The 19,087-nt window shown below is 44.1% G+C and overlaps 2 protein-coding genes across 8 annotated transcripts in view; one reads left to right on the plus strand and one right to left on the minus strand.

The window, feature by feature from the left end:
• Nucleotides 1-5,357, plus strand: part of Masp2 (mannan binding lectin serine peptidase 2) — a 13,090-nt gene extending 7,733 nt beyond the window's left edge. Inside the window, exons 8-11 of one of the 3 annotated variants that reach the window (XM_021200711.1) lie at nt 72-150; nt 1,803-1,934; nt 2,419-2,493; nt 3,587-5,357. In XM_021200711.1, the coding sequence (XP_021056370.1) occupies nt 72-150; nt 1,803-1,934; nt 2,419-2,493; nt 3,587-4,350 (1,050 nt within the window). In that variant the 3' untranslated portion in view covers nt 4,351-5,357. Of the gene's footprint in view, nt 1-71; nt 151-1,802; nt 1,935-2,418; nt 2,628-3,586 lie in introns of those variants that run through there. The other 2 variants (XM_029539470.1, XR_003844058.1) reach the window with 2 other exon arrangements.
• A 66-nt stretch (nt 5,358-5,423) lies between these two features.
• Nucleotides 5,424-16,443, minus strand: Tardbp (TAR DNA binding protein). 5 transcript variants are annotated; one of them, XR_002380632.1, is made up of 8 exons: nt 16,129-16,443; nt 14,771-15,022; nt 11,990-12,153; nt 10,343-10,483; nt 9,041-9,211; nt 8,526-8,652; nt 7,428-7,567; nt 5,424-6,703 (listed from the first exon to the last, which is right to left on the minus strand). XR_002380632.1 is itself a non-coding variant. In XM_021200718.1 (7 exons), the coding sequence occupies exons 2-7, from the start codon at nt 15,006-15,008 to the stop codon at nt 7,512-7,514; spliced, it is 897 nt and encodes a 298-aa protein (XP_021056377.1). In that variant the 5' UTR covers nt 15,009-15,022; nt 16,129-16,443; the 3' UTR covers nt 5,424-7,511. The 5 variants fall into 5 exon arrangements, 3 of the variants coding, with proteins under 3 accessions (XP_021056377.1, XP_021056372.1, XP_021056375.1); XR_003844059.1 differs by having other exon boundaries at nt 7,428-8,652; XM_021200718.1 differs by having other exon boundaries at nt 5,424-7,567.
• Nucleotides 16,444-19,087: the final 2,644 nt, after the last annotated feature.

Raw genomic sequence — 19,087 nt, forward strand, 5'->3', positions numbered from 1 at the left:
CCCCCCGAGTGCTGGGATTAAAGGCGTGCGCCACCACGCCTGGCTTCTCATTTTCTGAATTTCCTCTTCAGGGTTCTGTCCCCCTGATATCATTCACTGCTGTCTGTCAGAAAGATGGATCTTGGGACCGGCCGATGCCAGAGTGCAGCAGTATGGTCATATGGTGACAATCCCCTTTCCTTGCTGCTGCCTGTACCATTTGTATTGTCCTTTCACGTGTACACACAGGTTAGAGCAGTGGTTCTCAACCTTCCTAATGCTGTGACCCTTAAATACAGTTCACATTGTAGTGACCCCAACCATGAAATTTTAGTTGCTATTTTATAACTGTGATTTTGCTGTTATGAACTGTGATGTAAAATTCGTTTTCGATGGTCACAGGCAACCCCCAAAGGGGTGGCGGCACAGGTTGAGAACCACTGGGTTAGCAGGTGCCTGACATTCTGTTCTACCAGCCCCAAGGATCTCAGTTAACAGGCACATTGCCAAGACCGGGAACTGGGGACCAGAACCCAGGTACTTAAGCTCACAAAGCCAGCACTTTCCCATTGAGAGATCTCCCCAGCCCCCCATCAACCCTTCTGTGGCTTTAGTTATTCCCATTCCCTCTGCCAAATGAACTACTCACTTATTAGGGCTTGAGTTCCAGAAGTACTGGGGAAAGGCGGGATGCTCTGAAATAATTTCTAAGAGTAGATACTCCTTGTAGACAAGAAATGTACAGGGAAAACACCTCCAGTATTTTAATTCCTATCACCCCACAGGAAACCATGCTGCTGTAGGCTTCTCTCCAGCTATGCCCTTCACCCGTGAACATGCATGCACAGGCCACCAGTGTGGTTAGAGGGAGTTCCATACAGTGCACACACCTGTCTACCACACATATAACAAAAATAATGGCACTTTGAAAATTAAGAATAGGAATTTCACAAGAACCAATTTGTACTCTTTCAACTACAAGAAGACATATGTGAAAACAAAAACTTCCAGAAGCAGACAATGAAACGCTCTTCTCCACCTCCACAAACACCCATTGAAGAGTGCTGCCCAATGATCTCATTGGCCCCGCACTTCTTCCCATCTGGTGCTAGCACACACCTTTGTGCACATAGGTATACACAGTATAGCACTTTTGTGAAACAACTCCAAGGAGAATTTAAATGTTTTTACAAACTCACTTTCTCACCAATGGTTTACTAGTTCTCTCAGTGATGCTGAACGATGCTGAGCTGGGTTTGGCAGCACGTGGGGAATCAGGGGTCTAACTCTGGCACTGCTTGCAGCACAGGTTCTATTTACCTGTGGCGTGTCAAAAACAGACAAGTGGTGGAGGCGGGTACTAGTAGAGTTTCAGAACAGCTAGAGCTAGAGACTCTCACAAACTAAAAGCAAAAACCCCAAGACAAATCAACACCCTTCAGATTTCTACAGAGCTCAAGTTATGAAAAGGAGCATAGAAACAAGATTGCCCCTGGCTTTTCTTTGTTCTTCTGCATGCCATTTCTTTTATGAGTGCTACTCCAGTGTTTCCGAGTTCCCTGCCAGTCACTTTTCCCTAGTAAGTCCCTTCGGAAAGCAGCTGGTGCTAAATCTAGGGGTGGGTGGCATTAGTGCCATGGATTATGTAGAGGAAACTGACGCCAGCACAAGGTCCACCTGCCCCTCAGGTCCTAGAAAGCACATTGGGGGTGTGGGATAGGGGGGTCTTCCAAGTTCCCCAGAGGCCACTCTCTCCACGGCGCAGACCTTTCTAGTATCAGCTCCAAGGTACAAAGAGATCCCCCCTCCCATTTCTTTACTAGTTATTGATTGTGGCCCTCCCGATGACCTGCCCAATGGCCATGTGGAATACATCACAGGCCCTTTAGTGACCACCTACAAAGCTGAGATTCAGTACAGCTGTGAAGAGACTTTCTACACAATGAGCAGCAATGGTAAGTAGCTTCTTCAAGGAGGGATGGGTGGTATTTGGAACTTAAGCCCTCAAGGTTGAATATAAACTTGAACCAGCCTTTTAGGCTAAAGGAGACAAAGGATTAAAAGGCCTTTCTCCCATGTGCTAAGTGAAATATTGTAGTTAAAGTGACTTTAATGTCAATTTGCAGGAATCTGAAAACACATCATATCTAGTAAATGACTACTACAAACACACAATATATTCCAAATGGTTTAATTTAACAAGTCAAAACCTTATCATTAAGCACTTGAGATCTTGATACATATTCAAGTTACACATCTAAAAGGTTTCCACTTTGCAAGCAAACATGGTAATGCAGATACCTATTTATGAAATCATGTAAAATGGTTATTCACACACCTCTCCCCACCACAGATGCTCAAGAATCAACATTTTTCAAGGGGTTATTCAAGCAAATGACAACTACAGCTAAACATTTTTGCTTTTCCAATAATTTGCAGGTAAATATGTGTGTGAGGCTGATGGATTCTGGACGAGCTCCAAAGGAGAAAAATTCCTCCCGGTTTGTGAGCCTGGTAATGGACGCATTTATAAAAGAGATTCATAGCTGACAGAGAGAGGAGCTGGCAGACAACAGGCAGGGTCTAGTTGGGGAGGCAGAAATGAAGCTCAGCATTTGGCTTAGGCTCTAGCTTAGTGTTTCCCAGCAGTGTGCTCACATTACCCCTTCCACATGGAAGCTAGGTGCGGACTGCACCATGCACTTGATTGTTTTTGACCTTATAACTAGGCAAGCATAAAAAATTAAATGATTTCTTAAATTATCTCAAACCGTTTATACATTTATAACCACGAACTCTTGTTACTTTTCTTCTCTGTAAAAATGCTATTAAACCCCAAAGCTAATAACTTCATTATTTCCCTAAGCAATTGTTTTCAACGACATCGAGATTTTTAAACATTAATGCAATTTGCCTTTTAATAGTACTTAAATTTCTTTACCAGAATTGGCTCCAACAACAGTTGAGAGTGCTTTTTTTTTTAATTGAAAGGTAATAATACACTCATTACCCTCATGTTAGCTGGCTTAAATTAGTTTTCTAGCCCTGTATTTGGCTGACATGCCGCTTCTAAGTTTTAATCAAAGTGCACAACCACAATAAAGAACATATGTTGCATTCCTGAGCCCTCAGTTTAAAGTGAACAGTAAAAGTGTTTGGAGGACTCCATCAGACCAAAATTACCAACTTTTGAACCAGAAGCACTTTGGCTATTGCTGCAACATTGTAATTTAGATTCTTACATTTAGAGACACCAGTAACTCTGTAAATCATAGTTCCTCCTTTCCCAGAATTCCCAGTGAGCTCGAAAAGAGAAAAACAAGCAGCTCAGGGTGTTCAAGGGGGTCTGTCTTTGGCCTCTAGGCAGTGTCACGTCCTCCTGCACACAAGCCCTGTCCAAACTCCCTCATCTTGCTCTCTGTTAGCAGAACAAACTGAAATCTCTTACTGACCTTTCTTTACAAGGAGGGAGGCAGGCTAGGCTAAACAAGAACTTATTAGGTCTTTATATACTATTGAAAATAGCCCCACTCAACAGGGAGGATGCCTATCAATTTTTAGGGGTTAAGTTTTGGCTGACACTAAATACTTGTTCTTTATCCCTCAGTTTGTGGGCTGTCCACACACACTATAGGAGGACGCATAGTTGGAGGGCAGCCTGCAAAGCCTGGTGACTTTCCTTGGCAAGTCTTGTTACTGGATCAAACTACAGCAGCAGCAGGTGCACTTATACATGACAATTGGGTCCTAACAGCCGCCCATGTTGTATATGGGAAAAGAATGACAGCACCTTCCCTGGACATCCGAATGGGTATCCTCAAAAGGCTCTCACCTCATTATACTCAAGCCTGGCCGGAGGCAGTCTTTATACACGAAGGCTACACTCACGGTGCTGGTTTTGACAATGATATAGCATTGATTAAACTCAAGAACAAAGTCACAATCAGTGGAAACATCATGCCTGTTTGCCTACCTAGAAAAGAAGCTGCATCCTTAATGAGAACAGACTTCACTGGAACTGTGGCTGGCTGGGGGTTAACCCAGAAGGGGTTTCTGGCTAGAAACCTAATGTTTGTTGACATACCAATTGCTGACCACCAAAAATGTACTACTGTGTATGAAAAGCTCTACCCAGAAGTAAGAGTAACTTCTAACATGCTCTGTGCTGGCTTAGAAACTGGTGGCAAGGACAGCTGCAGAGGCGACAGTGGAGGGGCGTTAGTGTTTCTAGATAATGAAACACAGCGATGGTTTGTAGGAGGAATAGTTTCCTGGGGTTCCATTAATTGTGGGGAGGCAGACCAGTATGGGGTCTACACAAAAGTCATCAACTATATTCCCTGGATTGAGAACATAATAAGTAATTTCTAATTTGCATCCTCCAATCAGTAAATTGCGCCTCATATCTGCAAGTACCTGGGAAGCTTAGTAACAAACCTAAGAATGATAGCCTACCCCCAAATCAGAGCAGGTGAGATCATCCACAAACACTTGCCAATGTCAGCTTTGATTTGTGTTTAACAGTGTTTTGCCAACCCCTAATATAGACTATGTCAAGTTGTATTTGATTCCCTACAATCTACTTATTTTATACTGGCTGTTTCCATTTCTGGCCAAAGGGTTTGTTCATTTTCCTAGTGTGTAGATTTGGTCTTAATGAGCTCAGAAAGTGGTGTTACTTTCTGAGTAACTGCCGAGTGGTTACAGAGTACCTGAGAAACTCGTCTTTTGGAAGGTAAGCGGAAAGCAGGTGTGTGATCTTCACATTAGACCAGCTATTAAAACTAGTAACACCACCAAGTCCATTCCAGAATATTGGGATATAGGCATGTTCGACCATATTTACCAATTGTCAGATAAAAAGAACACGAAACAGAATTTTACACTTTACAAGGGCAATTTAGCAAACCATTTCAAAAACCTTAACAGGTGTTTCACTATACCCAGCCCACTTTTCTTAGGTGAGCGTTGGGCTAAGGGAAGTCAACTGTAACTGCAGAAGGTAAAGTCATTTGCTTATGTAACAAAACCAGTAATTCATCATGAAATAAACTGCTCTTCTGCTAAGATGCTGACAACCTTAAAGGTCATGTCTGACTTTAACTGGCTCTGCCAACAAGACCAGACAGGGTGCCTCAAGATGGGGAAATAGCTGGCCTACAACTAATTTACACCTGCCTTAAATTCTGGGATTAAAAGCATGGGCCACCACAGCCAGCTGGAGACTCAAATTTTAAAGGATGAAAATGCAGAACTGCATCTTCCAACATAAGTCACCTTAACTTTCTAGCATTGTCATGATACAGAAATTTTTTTTTTTCCAGTAAGACTCCAGACACTAAACTGTTGGTGGCAAGAAAACCTTTTATTCAACTGTGGTTCAAAGAGTTTTCATTACTTCTAAGGAATGAACGCATTTTGATGACCAGACTTTCAAAACCAAATCTTTGCCAAGTAGTTTATTTCTAAAACCTCATTTATGGCAAGTAACTAACTACAACTATGTCATCCATAAACATGTTAAAAGGCTACTCAACACTGAAAGACTTCTAGGACCAGTAAGTCTTTAACAAGTGCAAAAAAGGGATCAAAACCATGCCATTGACAAGTAACTTACCCCAGGACTCCTGGACGTCTTTGGAGGTCCCCGAAAGCATTTTAATGTTACCATGTTACTGCTGCTGAGTAACAGTGCAAGTGCTAAAATGCAAAATTCAGATGCACAGGGTTTGGAAATCATGCAGGTTTAGATGAAGAGAAAAAAAACTTACAATAACTCATGATCCTTTTACAGAGGATACTGTATAATGAAACAATGTGTTCATAACAAGTCTCTAAAGGATATAAAACTTTAAAACACGCAACTTGCAAAATGACAAACCTATTTATCATCATCTATTTAGGTAAGGGTATTAGGAAAGCTACCAACACAAAAACTGTCCCATTCTTCCAGTTAGAAAGGAGTTCCTCTGTTCTCAGTGGTTACAGGAAAAGTACAATAATCAATGTATTATTGCTTTTACATTAACAATGCATTGACAGTCTAATCTGATTTTGTGAGCATATTCATTCATCACTATATAAATCCCACATTCAGGAGGGCAAAAGCCTACCTCACTTAAGACTGCCACACATAAGACAACCCACCCTACTAGTTCTTAAAGCTATCAATCAGGCTTCTTAATGGATTTCAGGCACATGGTTTCTTGGTTTCTTCTACTTCATCCCTATTGCAATTAATTCCACTTTTCAAACCCTGAACAGAAAGGTGCTTATTCCTGTTCCATTGATATGCTCTGCCACAAAGCATTTGAAATCAACTGTTTTGCCCCCTCTCCCAAATATTTTTAGAAGGCATGATTCCCCAATAGAGATTTACAAAGCCATGTAAATAGAAAATCAAATGCAGAGAGGCACTCAGAACAAGCTGGAGGGTAACTGCTTACCATTTTAGGTGCGGTCACCCAGACTTAAGAAAAACTAAATTAAAAACAAAATAAACCAAAGAAAAACTTTCACTTTGGACAATGCAAGAACAAATAGCAATTAAGTCTGGGTATCAGGTGTCAATGCATGACAGGTGATGAATCCATTTGACTTGAGACAACTTTTCAAATAAGTTTATTTGAAGCAAAATAAACTACTGCCAAGAAACTTTATGAAAGTTCCATCTCAAAAGGGTCAAAAAGGGGAATTAACTGCTATGAATTCTTTGCATTCAGGGCTGCAAAACAAAGACACATATTATTTAAATCAGTTTTATTTAAGAATTTCCAACAATGACAACTCTTATAAAAAAGCATCCAAGCACAGGACACAGAACTGCAGCAAACAGCATTCTTATGAATAGCTAACAGACATGAGAACGTCCACCCTCCTCTGAGACACCTGAGCTCACTGGTGGACTCTGCTTCCATGTTCTCCTGCAAAGCACACCACAAGCTCAGTCCATGTTCGCAGCCCATCAGCTTCAGTTCACGTTCCCACACTTCCAGATCAGTAACAGAGGAGAACACACACCATACAGCATTCACAGCAGTTGACAGAGGGGTAGGGAAGTACAAGTATTTCACTTAACACATTCAACTAAAGTGGATTTCCTAAGAACAAAACTCAAAGTCTTCCAACTGATGTGGATGTCCTTTGATGTAAAAACATTCGTACGTTATTTGCTATCATTGCTCTCTGCACACTCTCTCACCAAAGCCACAGGATTGAGTGACACATCTCTCCAAGTTAAAAAATATCCATTTTCCACCACCAAGTCTCTGCACGCGCTCTCTCCTTTTCTCGCTCATACTAGCCTTTCATGCCTCGGCACCACCATCAATCCCACACAAGGTTTCAAAAGTTCAAACAGCCTTCTGGTTCCATATCACAGCCTTGCGTTCATAGCGTTGATACGACTCCATGAAATAAAGAGTAGCGGATAAAAATGGAACACCCACCGTCAAAGACGCAGCCTGTGCAGCGTGATGACGAATTCTTGGATGAGAAAGCATGTAGACAGAAGTATTCCTATGGCAGAATATTTACAGCACTACTTTCAATGAAGTGCTTCTTCCATAAACATTTGAAATGAGATGAACTGCAGAGATTAAATGAAGGCTTCATATTGTACTTTCGTATATGAAGGAAGACAAGTGTTAAAAACAAAACCAAAAGAATCAAACACCATGACATCATGATCTCCCAAATGGAGATTTTCCTAAGGAAAAAATTCATAGGGTGGGATTCAAATTAAAATAAGGAGAAAAGAATGTAGTTCTAACCAATGGTTTCTATCTGAACATGCAAAGAATTCATTAACAATTTCAATGATAGAATATTACAGAGAAACCTTCTGAGATCAATTGTAGTGTTGGTTTACCAATTAGGCAAACAGCAGTTCACTTTCACCCACTCAGTATTTTAACCCTTTATATAACAAAACTTATAAAATTCATTTAGCTTTTCCCTCTTTTTTTTTCCTAAAGAAAAATGTCAAAAATACTGCTGAATATACTCCACACTGAACAAACCAATCTGAAAATTTTAGTACATATGTATTTTACAATATACTTACCATGAGTTTAGAAAAATTTGAATCCCACCATTCTAAATCTACCTAACCTATCAACCAGCCTACTAACCACCCACCACCTACATTCCCCACCCAGAAGATTTAGAATCCATGCTGGAGCCAAAGCCCCCATTGAAACCACTGCCTGATCCTGCATTTGATGCTGACCCCCAACCAAGGGGGGCACCAGAGTTAGAACCACTGTAGGAATTATTTCCAGAACCAAAAGCCTGATTTGGTTCCCTCTGCATGCTGCCCTGGCTTTGGTTATTCCCAGATGGGCCCGACTGGTTCTGCTGGCTGGCTAACATGCCCATCATACCCCAACTGCTCTGCAACGCTGCCTGAGCTGCAGCCATCATCGCTGGGTTAATGCTAAAAGCACCAAAGTTCATCCCTCCACCCATATTACCACCCTGGTTATTTCCCAAGCCAGCTCCACCCCCTCTACTATTACCAAACCCACCCTGATTCCCAAAGCCACCTGGATTACCACCAAATCTTCCACTTCTTTCTAACTGTCTATTGCTATTATGCTTAGGTTCAGCATTGGATATATGCACGCTGATTCCTTTAATGATCAAATCCTCTCCACAAAGAGACTGGGCAACCTGTAAGAAACAAGGATATAAATGATTAGACCAACTCAGATATCAACACAGCAGTAAAATCCACATCTTAGTAACCCTCCTTAGTAAGGAGGAGGAAAAACAGGCAATTAATGCTAACTTCACGTAAACCCAACCAGCAGTCTTTAGTTATAGTCATGTTAACAGCAGTCTGTAATAGCCCCAAAGTCCAAATAATGAAAAACACTTGAAGAGCATCTTACATCTAAATCTACTCTGTCCTGTGAAAAGGGAGCATGGCAATCTGCTGAACAATTCACTTATCATTTTTAGTGCTGGAGACTGAGCTCAGCACCTGGTGTACCATGCTGGGCACATACAGTAGCACTAAACCAGATACATTTCCAACCCTGGAACAAATGAAATATACCTTATCATCTGCAAAGGTCACGAAGGCAAAAGCTCTGAATGGTTTGGGAATGAAGACATCTACCACTTCTCCATACTGACAGAAAAACTGCTGAAGCTCTTCAGCAGTCATGTCCTCTGTACAACGTCCAACAAACACTTTTCTGCTTCTCAAAGGCTCATCTGGGCTTTGCTGGTCAAAAAGAAGGGAACAGGAGATAGTAAACACGTCAATGCATACTTTTAAGTGCCTTCCTGTCTTGGGTGTTTTTGAGATCTTACTGTTATTACTGCCTGGCCTGTACACACACCCGCACCCCTGGTGGACATTAAAGGGGTATACTGACAAGACTGGTTTCTTGGAATTTAAAAAAAGGTTTTGCTTTCATGCATCTACCTGCGCCATGTGCATGCCTGATGCCTTTTAAGGTCAGAAGAGAGTCATACAGAACCATAGTGAGTTGTATGCTGCCATGGATGAATCCTCTCCAGGAACAATAAATACTATTTGCCACCCAGCCTCATTTCCTTAGGAATTTCAAAGAGAGGCTCTTATGTACCCCAGAATATCCTTAAACTTGAGAATTACAGAAATGTAACATCATCATGCCCAGTTTTAACTTGTTTTATACATTGAGAGACCATTATACAAAAGGTTGATGATATTAGTCAGTCCTGCTTCCTTTTTGAAGCTGGATTTCTCACTGAGCCTTGTAATTTGGCTAGACTGGTGGCCAGCAAGCTCCAAGGATTCACCTACCACCACACCCAACTGTTTATAGACAAAATAAAACAAAACCAAACCACAAAAACTTGGGTCTGGCTGTGTATGGTAGCTCAGGCCTTAAATCCCAACCCTTGGAAGGTAGAAGCAGAGCAGTTGAGGCCAGTTTGCTCCACATACTGAGCTCCAGAACAACCAGGGCTACAGAGAGTGTGCTCCAATATCAAGTGCAGGCCCTCATGTTTAAGGTAAGCACTTTACTAACTGACCAAATGAACTATCTCCTCAGTCCAAATAAAGTTTTATGAAAGTATACTTTGATCCAAAACATAATGCTCCAAGTAAGTCTTATTTGCTTGTATGGAATAAATCTGGGCTGGGGATGTAGCTAAGTGTTCAAATGCTGCCCAGAAAAGCAGAACATTAAAATCAACATTAAGTAAGCAGGGTGGCACCTTTAATCTAAACACTTAGAAGACAAGCAGGCAATTCTGAGTTCGAGGCCAGCATGGTCTGCAAAGTGAGCTCCAAATAGCCAGGGCTACAGAGGAAGCCTGCCTCAAAAACCAAACCAAACTAACAAAACGCAGAGCAAGATACCTTAGAGTTCGGAAGTTTACAGTCACACCATCGCCCATCTATCATGTGTCGTTGTGACATTACTTTCACCTGGGTTTCATATTCTGTAAATCGAACAAAGCCAAACCCTTTCGAGTGACCAGTTTTAAGATCTTTCTTGACCTAAGAAGAAAACAATTGAAAAAATTTCTAACACCATACATATAAGCAAATCAGAGCTGTCTCTCAAAAAGAGAAAAAAAAGTCTGAATGGCTCAACTGAATGTAGTAACTTAGCTAGTAATCATAATCAAGTTTAGTTCAAGGTAAAACTCAGATCATTAACAGTGGCGAATGACTCACTTGCACAACACAAAACATTGCATAACGTGTTTTAAAATGAGCACAATGGTTATAATTTAACTTGGGGAAAGAAAAATTTTCCCATTAATATATATCTAATATAACCTATTTCTTTTTAAAGCAGTAGTTCTCAACTTTCCTAATGCTGCAATCCTTTAATAAAGCATGTGCCACCACCAATGCCTGGCCAACGATAAATTCTTTTCATTGTTATTTAAAACTCATTTTCTTAAGGTTTTTTTTTTTAACTTTTATCCCCCTCATTTATTCATATAGGTAGAGCATCCCTATTCTGAAATCAAAGCAAGCTTTTTTTTAAAAAGATTTATTTATTTATTATAAGTAAATACACTGTAGCTGTCTTCAGACACACCAGAAGAGGGAGTCAGATCTTGTTAAGGATGGTTGTGAGCCACCATGTGGTTGCTGGGATTTGAACTCTGCACCTTTGGAAGAGCAGTTGGGTGCTCTTACCTGCTGAGCCATCTCACCAGCCCTAAAACTAATTTTTGATGCTATCATGAAATGTAAACATCTGATATTCAACCCCTGTGAAAGTTGTTTGAAAACCACTGCTTTAGACCTTCATAGAGCCGGGCATGGTGGTGCACGCCTTTAGTCCCAGCACTTGGAAGGCAGAGGCAGGCGGATTATGAGTTTGAGGCCAGCCTGGTCTACAGAGTGAGTTCCAGGTCAGCCAGGGCTACACAGAGAAACCCTGTCTCGAAAAAAACCAAACAACAACAAAACCTTCAGGACTTAATATATAACATATAGTATATACAAACCCAAATTTTATTTTCAGCACCCCTACCTATCAACACTGCACAACAAACATTCAAAATGGCTGAACACACGGGGCCAGAGATGGCTCAGTGGTTAAGAGCACTTTCAGGACTCATGTTCAATCGCCAGCACCCACATGGCATCTCACAACTGTCTATAACTTCAAGATCTGACACCCTCCCTCAGACATATGTGCAGGCAAAAACCAAAAAAAACCCCAAAAGGCTGAATAGAACCAGGCAGTGGTAGTGCACACCTTTTACCCTTTAACCCCAGCACTAAGGAGGCAGAGGCAGTTCTTGATGAGCCAGGGTAACAGGGGGGGGGGNGGGNGGGGGGACCCTGCCTGGTAAAAAACCAAAGATGGCAAACAAGTAACACTAGTTTTTGGTTCCCAGCACACACATGGTGGTACAAGACCTTTTGTAATTCAGTTCTGAGACTTGAAGCTCTTTGACCTCCAAGGAGGTGCTGCATACACAAGACAAGCAATCGACCAAGGCAGTATCACAAAACCCTGTGAAGCAGAACGAAGCTTACCTGAACCATAAGAACCTCCCCGAAAGTACTGAAATAGTCTTTCAGATCCTGCTCTGTTGTTTTCCAGGGGAGACCCAACACTATGAGGTCAGACGTCTTCTGGACTGCTCTTTTCACTTTCACTGCAGAGGAAGCATCCGCTTCATCCATTTTCCTTTTGTTATCTGAACAAAGCAAAGCACAAAGTGGGTTTAACACTTCTTTAAAACATTCTACTGTGTGGTACTACTTTACTCTCAGCGCTCAGGAGGCAGAGGCAGGTTGATCTGGGATTTCAAACCAAGGCCAGGAGGCAGTGAGTTTGAGGCCAGCAAGTTTCACAAAGTTCCACAGAGAAATGTCTCAAAATCACAAAACAAAAACCAACCCATGAACATACACTAAAATTTAAAAAGTAAAACAAGCGCAGATTTATTATCAGTGAGAACTATGTTAAGTCTCTTAAAGACTGAATGTAGCATAAGTGGTTGGAGTGATTTCAGAAATCTGCCTACCTCTGCCTCCCAAGTGCTGGGATTAAAGGCATGTGCCACCACGCCCGGCTGGGGTTTCTCAGTCTAAAAAACTCACTCAATAGTTGAGGTTGACCTTGACCTCAGATCCGCTAAGTGGTGGTATTAAAGATCTGTGCCACCACTGCACAACTTTTCCTTGCAGCCTCAGCATCATCTTTGTCTCATCATTTTAAGATTTGTGTTTTATTAAAGACTTATATTTTATGTTTTGTATGTGTGTCTCTACACTGTGCGCGCGCACCTGGTAGAAAAGGGCATCTGACCTATTAAGACACAAACTGTATGGTTGTGAGCTGCTGCGTGGGTGCTGACACTCAAACCCTGGTCTCAGAAATGAAACAGATGCTTTTAACTCAAGTGTTCTTAATCTCTTTTTTTCCCTCACAAAAATACCAGTCTTGAGTTAGGGCAGAGCTACCTGAGATTTTCCTCCCTTTCTTACTATGGACATTCTTGAAAGTATGAGAAAGCTGGGTCTGTGGCGCACATCTTTGATTCCAGCATTCAAGGGGGCAGAGATTGGGGACAGCCAGGACCACAACAGAGCAAGACCCTGGGTTGGGGACACTGGTGTTGGTTAAGGGTGTTGGCACATACTTCGAAGACTGTGGTGCTGTGTTGGAATGAACAGGGGCTGAAGGTTAGAACCCAGTAGTAGATTGCTTTGTAGAGAAAGTCGTTTGTGTACTGTATGGATGCAACATCTGTCAGTTAAAGCTGATTGGCCTGTAGCTGAGGCAGGAAATAGAAGGTGGGATATCCAATAGGGAAAAAACAGGGGTTTGGGGCTAGAGAAGGTACGAGAGGGTTGGGCGCCCACAAACAGGAAGGAGACTGGAGCATGAGCAGAGGTAACCTGCCACGTGTCAGAACTTAGAATAAATGGTATTATTAAATTATAAACCAATCAGGGAACAGCCAAAGCTTATGGCCAAGGTATTTGTGATAATGTTTTGGGTCTCAAGATATTCCAGGATCCTGGGGCCAGGAAGAAATACTGAACTTCTACAGTGCTTGCCTGGTATGTAGTTCATTGAGGTGTGGTGTACACGTGTAATAATTGGGGGAATGATTAGAGGACTTTTGGACCAGTTTTGTTGGCGTAGTGAGACCTCCATCTCCATAAAAAACAAAAACAAAATGTTACTTAATAAAGTAACCCGACGCCGGGCGCAGTGGCGCACGCCTTTAATCCCAGCACTCGGGAGGCAGAGGCAGGCGGATTTCTGAGTTGGAGGCCAGCCTGGTCTACAGAGTGAGTTTCAGGATAGCCAGGATTATACAGAGAAACCCTGTCTTAAAAAAAAAAAAAAAAAGGTAACCCGAGGTTTAGGCCTGTGATGTCATTTTGTTCTTTTTACTGCAAAATTTCTATTGCTAAAAGTTTGGATAACACAGAAAACAGTTTACGTGTAGAAATAAAAAGTTTTTTTTTTTAAATCGAAGAGTATATGTATATGGATATTTCTACACATGTGTATCAGAAGACGGTTGTGATCCCCTGGATCAGTCAGATATATTTCAATACCACAAAATTAAATGAAGTAGAATTGTTCTTATTTTGATACAGCTTTTGAGAAAGAGAACATGCAGTTGATTATAGTCTTGCATACTTTCACAACCCGATCCGGTAAAAACACTTGCAGAGCAAGCCTGACAACCTTCTCTATCTGGAACCCACATGAAAGACAGACAGACAGACAGACAGTGCTGTTAGTTCACAAGCCAGCTAGCCAAGGGAAGGTTGTACAGTACCAGGAAGAAAATGGACCCTGCCTATAACAGGCCAGACGACGTGAACCTGCTTACAAATATCCTTTACACTCAACACAGTGTTCAAAATCACTTTTCAGAAAGATTCAAAACTAGGCTGGGCATGGTGGCGCATGCCAAAAAAGACTGAGAAACCCCGTTTCAACCCCCCCCACAAAAAAACCGCAAGGAAAATGGCGAAGCCAAATTCTTTTAGTTTCAACCACCTAAAATTAGCAACGACATGTTCTGCCAGCTTAACATTTAAATTCATGCTCCTCAAAAAAGAATCCAGCTTTTCAATTTTCACTTATTTAAACTGCTGACCCGCCAGAATAGTCTAAGTCAGGGTCCTAGGAGACATTCCTCCAGGAAGGCCAATCCCCCAGCATTGGAGCTCAACCAGACTATTCCCCCAGCACACGTGAAGCCCTGAATATTATAGCCTCACTTAATATGGCATGGAAGTCTAACCATGGCCAGCAATACGACAAAACCACACTGATTAACAAACCTTTGGGGTAGTTGACAACATATACCAGATTGCCCCAGCCAGCATCTGGGGCATGCAGAATTCCTTCCACTAGTCGGACCCCTCTCATACACTGAGACACTGGATTCCGGTAGCGCAGGCCACATGCCCCTGGAAACTGGGCTGTAACTGTGGACAGCAACACTGTCCCATCGTCTTCTGATGGTATTTCAATGGGTTCATCGTTCTCATCTTCTGTTACCCGAATATATTCAGACATCTTTGCTTAAATCTCTTAAAAGGAAAAAGAAATGATCAAGAAAATCAGAGGAGTTATCTTTTCATAATTGGCTATTATCACACCACTTTATTGTTCCCACTTCCTGAAAAGATTCCTGCTACTTAAAATGATTCCTTTGCCATCCCTGAAAAAAAAAAAAAAAAAAGATTGAGGAAAAGGATATTTTAAATAAAAATGTTATTTTTGTCGAGCACGGGTAACCCACGCCTTTAATCTCAGCACTCCTGAGACAGGCAGATCTTTCTGAGATCGAGGCTGGCCTAGTCTACAGAGTTCCGGGACCGCCACAGTTCTCCCATTTTCCTCGGCGCTCACTATAAGCCTCTGGGGCTAAAATTGCAACAGTGTTACCATGTGGCCAGTCCGCGCCCGAGCCAGACAAAAACAAGGTGTTAAATTCAAGAACTAAGTATCTGCCCCGATTTCTCTTGTCTTGCACAGGCAGTATTTCTTACCTGGAGCGCCCAGATTACAGGCTCCCGTTATTCGTAACCATCCTGAATTACTTTCTTCTAAAGCCTGAGACCCTGAATCGGGTTTATAGCACGTGCTTTAACGTGGAAGAAAGCAGCCAAGCACTGGGAATCAGAGCAGCCCTCCCCGTGCTGGTGGAGCACGAAAACCGACGTCAGAACGGGGATCGAGCAGTTCTGGGGCTCATTCTCGGATGGGCCTGGCTAAACCCAGGCGTCGAGGGAGCAACGACGGCGACTCCGGGAGGTAGGGCGCCGCTTCCCACAAGGCCATGCGCGACAGACAGCGCTGATTTTTTTTTCCCCCCTTTCAACTGGGCCCAGGGTGGGGCCGCGAGGGTACAGGTCCCATGGTGGCAACGGTTACCCTCAAAAGCGACAACTCACGGGGACTAGGACGGCTGGAGCCCCGGGGCCGCGACACACTTCCGCCCGCGGCTTCACAAGCCCGGCAGAAGCCCGGCGTCCCGTTCCGGCTGCCGCCCGCGCTTAAGCCCTAACGACGCGGTGGCGCGAGGCCAACTCGGCCCCGGCTCCACGGCTCCCTCCCCGCGGCGCAGGCCGCCCCGGGCTTCCCCCCGAAGCAACCCCCGAGGCACGCAGGCCGTCCTCGGCGACCCACTCACCCGCTAGGCCGCTGCTAGGAAGCGCAAGGAGGAAGCAGAGACGGGAAGGAATCCGACAACAGCCGCGCTACCGCTTCGTGCCCACAAAATGGCGCTAGGGCCGCCTCCCGCCCTCGCCCGCCTTCGGCCTCTCCCACCGGCGTCCCGTCAGGAGGGGCGCTCGCCCAGGGAAGCCACAGGCGCTCTCTCCTCCCGGCGGCGAGGACGCTAGCGGGCTCTTCGGCGTACAGGGAGACGCAGAGAGACGCAGCCGTGAGAACGGCTGGGTCTGAGAAGCTGACAGATGAGGGACAGGGTGGCCCCTCGGGCTTCCGACTCCCCCTACGTAGCGCGGCAGATGGCTTCGCCCGACCAACGGCCGGCCCTGGTCCAGGAGCTCGCGCGCGCCGAGAATGCGCGAGACTAGCGTAGGCCGGGACTGGGGCGGCAGGGGCGGGGCTAGGAGGGGAGGGGGCGGAGCCAGCGCCTGGGCGCGTAAGGGCTAGTGGGGGATATCTGGTTCCTAGTCTAAAGGCGACTCTTAAATGTCTTCTGCCTTTGCTCGTTAATTTCCGACGTGGAAACGTTAACTTTGATCTGCAGAATGGGCCCTGTTCTAAGTACTACTTTGTGTCAAGTACCTTTTGGCACGCTCTGGATCTAGGGGGAAAAAAACAACAACAACAGAATCTTGTGAATGGCAGGCAAGCGTTCTCCCATTGACCTTGGGCTGAGCCACGTTTTAGCGACAGGGATCTCAAAGTCACTGTGTAACCCAGGCTGACCTTTAACTCATCACGGCTCCCAAGTGTGGATGCTGCCCTAGCAGTCTCTGTGATGGTCTTGATAATCTCTCCTCTTTCAGTAAGTGAAGAAACTGAGGCACGGAGTTGAGTATCTTGCATGACGTTACCATGAGACAGGGGACCCACTAGGGTCTGAATCCTAGTATAACTTTAAAAAGGCTGAAGGCTAGCTTACCACCAAGCCGCTGCTGTAGACTCTACTCGGGATTGAAACTTCTTGGTATACCAGATTCAAAGCTTAGGCGCACAGGTTTTACACTTTCTTTATTTACCGAAACTGGGTCTTGCTGTACAGAACTGGCTGGCCTTGAGCTTGCGGGGTTCCTCCTGCCTCTGCCTTCTTTCCGGGGTGGGGTGGGAATTACAGATCACCACCATGCCAAGCCAAGCTGAGTCTTCTCACTTTAAGTTTATAAATGAACTCATTTCCTCCTCACAGCTACCTTGTAAGAGGATGGCATTGGAAGAACAGATGTTAATGTCTAGCCCCTAACTTCCATTAAGAGCCCAGGCTGGCCAGGTACTCCTGGCCCATCCTCCTGCCTCAACCATCTGAGTGCTGTGAGTCCTTCCACCCAGTATTATTGGACTTTTGTTTGTTTGTTTGTTTGTTTTGTTTTTCGAGACAGGGTTTCTCTGTATAGCCTTGGCTGTCCTGGAACTCACTTTGTAGACCAGGCTGGCCTCAAATCAGAAATCCACCTGCCTCTGCCTCCCGAGTGCTGGGATTAAAAGCCTATGCCACCACTGCCCGGCTGGTTTTGGACTTTTAAAATAAAAAATAAAAAACAAAAAACAGTCTTTGGCTGGCTTAGAACTTACTGTGTAGACCAGACTGACCTCAAATTTGCTATGCCTTTCCTGCATCTGCCCCTTCAGTGTTAGGATTGCGGGTGTGAGTCACCAAAATGGTTTTTCGTTTGTCTTCTAAGACAGGGTTTCATAGAGCAGCGGCTGGGCCTGACCTCCTGACTGTCCAGTTCTGCCTCCCAGGTAGTGGGATTACAGGCCTGTGCTACCATGCCTGGCAAATTCAAGGACTTTAACAATAGTTTAAAAAGAATGACTGCATTTTTATTTATTTTGTGTTTATGCCTTTTTACGAAACCAAACCTGCTCTGTGTGGGTTTTTCTGTGAGCCATCTAGCCGAAACCAACGATCATTTTTTTTAGACAGGGTCCCACTGTATATTCCAAGTTGGCCTTCAAATCAGTCTTCCCCCTAGGCAGGCCTCCAGAGTTCAGGGACTATAGATATGCATCACCACAGCTGCCCTGAAACTCGAAGAGCTCTGCCTGCCTCTGCTTCCCAAGCGCTGGGGTGAAAGGTGTATCTATGCCTCCACATCTGGCTGGACCGTATTTTTTTATTTAATTATTAATTTTTCTTTCTGAAGCAAAGTCTCATGTGGCTCCCGCTGGCCTCCAACTTACTGCATAGCCCATGCTGGTCTTTTTTTTTTCGAGACAGGGTTTCTCTGTATAGTCCTGGCTGTCCTGGAACTCACTTTGTAGACCAGGATGGCCTCGAACTCAGAAATCCGCCTGCCTCTGCCTCCTGAGTGCTGGGATTAAAGGCATGCGCCATGCCCTGCCACCCATGCTGGTCTTTCTTTGCTGTTGTTTCTGTTCTAGCGTACTCGTATTAGAGGTGGGAAGCATCGCACCTGTAGGGGGATTATTATAAGTTTTAAGGTTTTTTTTCTTCTCATGTGTGGGTGTTTTGCCTGCATGTATGTCTGTGCACTGTGGGCATTCCTGGTGCTAACAGAGCCCAAGAGAGGGTGTTGGATACCCTGGAGTTATACATCCTTGTGAGCTGCCATGTGGGTGCTGGGAATTGAACCAAGGTCCTGTGGAAGGGCAGGCAATAATGCTCTTAACCACTGAGCCATCTCTCTTTTATTTGCTTTTTAAGAAAGGGTCTCTATTACTTAGTCTTGGTTGGCCTGGAACATTGGGCAGCCCTCATTTATCTGCCTTTGTAACACGTGGGTTACACCTCATGGGTATTATTTGTTTGTTAAGACAGGGCTCTGGAGCCGGGCATGGTGGCACACGCCTTTAATCCCAGCACTCGGGAGGCAGAGGCAGGCGGATTTCTGAGTTCGAGGCCATCCTGGTCTACAAAGTGAGTTCCAGGACAGCCAGGACTATACAGAGAAACCCTGTCT

Source organism: Mus pahari, chromosome 6 (assembly GCF_900095145.1).
Source record: "Mus pahari chromosome 6, PAHARI_EIJ_v1.1, whole genome shotgun sequence".
NCBI classification, from domain to species: Eukaryota; Metazoa; Chordata; class Mammalia; order Rodentia; family Muridae; genus Mus; species Mus pahari.

What these genes read in the sequence shown, in the direction of transcription:
- Tardbp (XM_021200713.2), bottom strand. Translation starts at nt 15,008, where the DNA reads ATGTCTGAATATATTCGGGTAACAGAAGATGAGAACGATGAACCCATT. An exon ending in GGGAGGTTCTTATGGTTCAG is followed by an intron (nt 10,484 to 11,989) that starts GTAAGCTTCGTT and finishes TTTTCTTCTTAG; the next exon opens with GTCAAGAAAGATCTTAAAAC. An exon ending in GTAAACTTCCGAACTCTAAG is followed by an intron (nt 9,212 to 10,342) that starts GTATCTTGCTCT and finishes CTTTTTGACCAG; the next exon opens with CAAAGCCCAGATGAGCCTTT.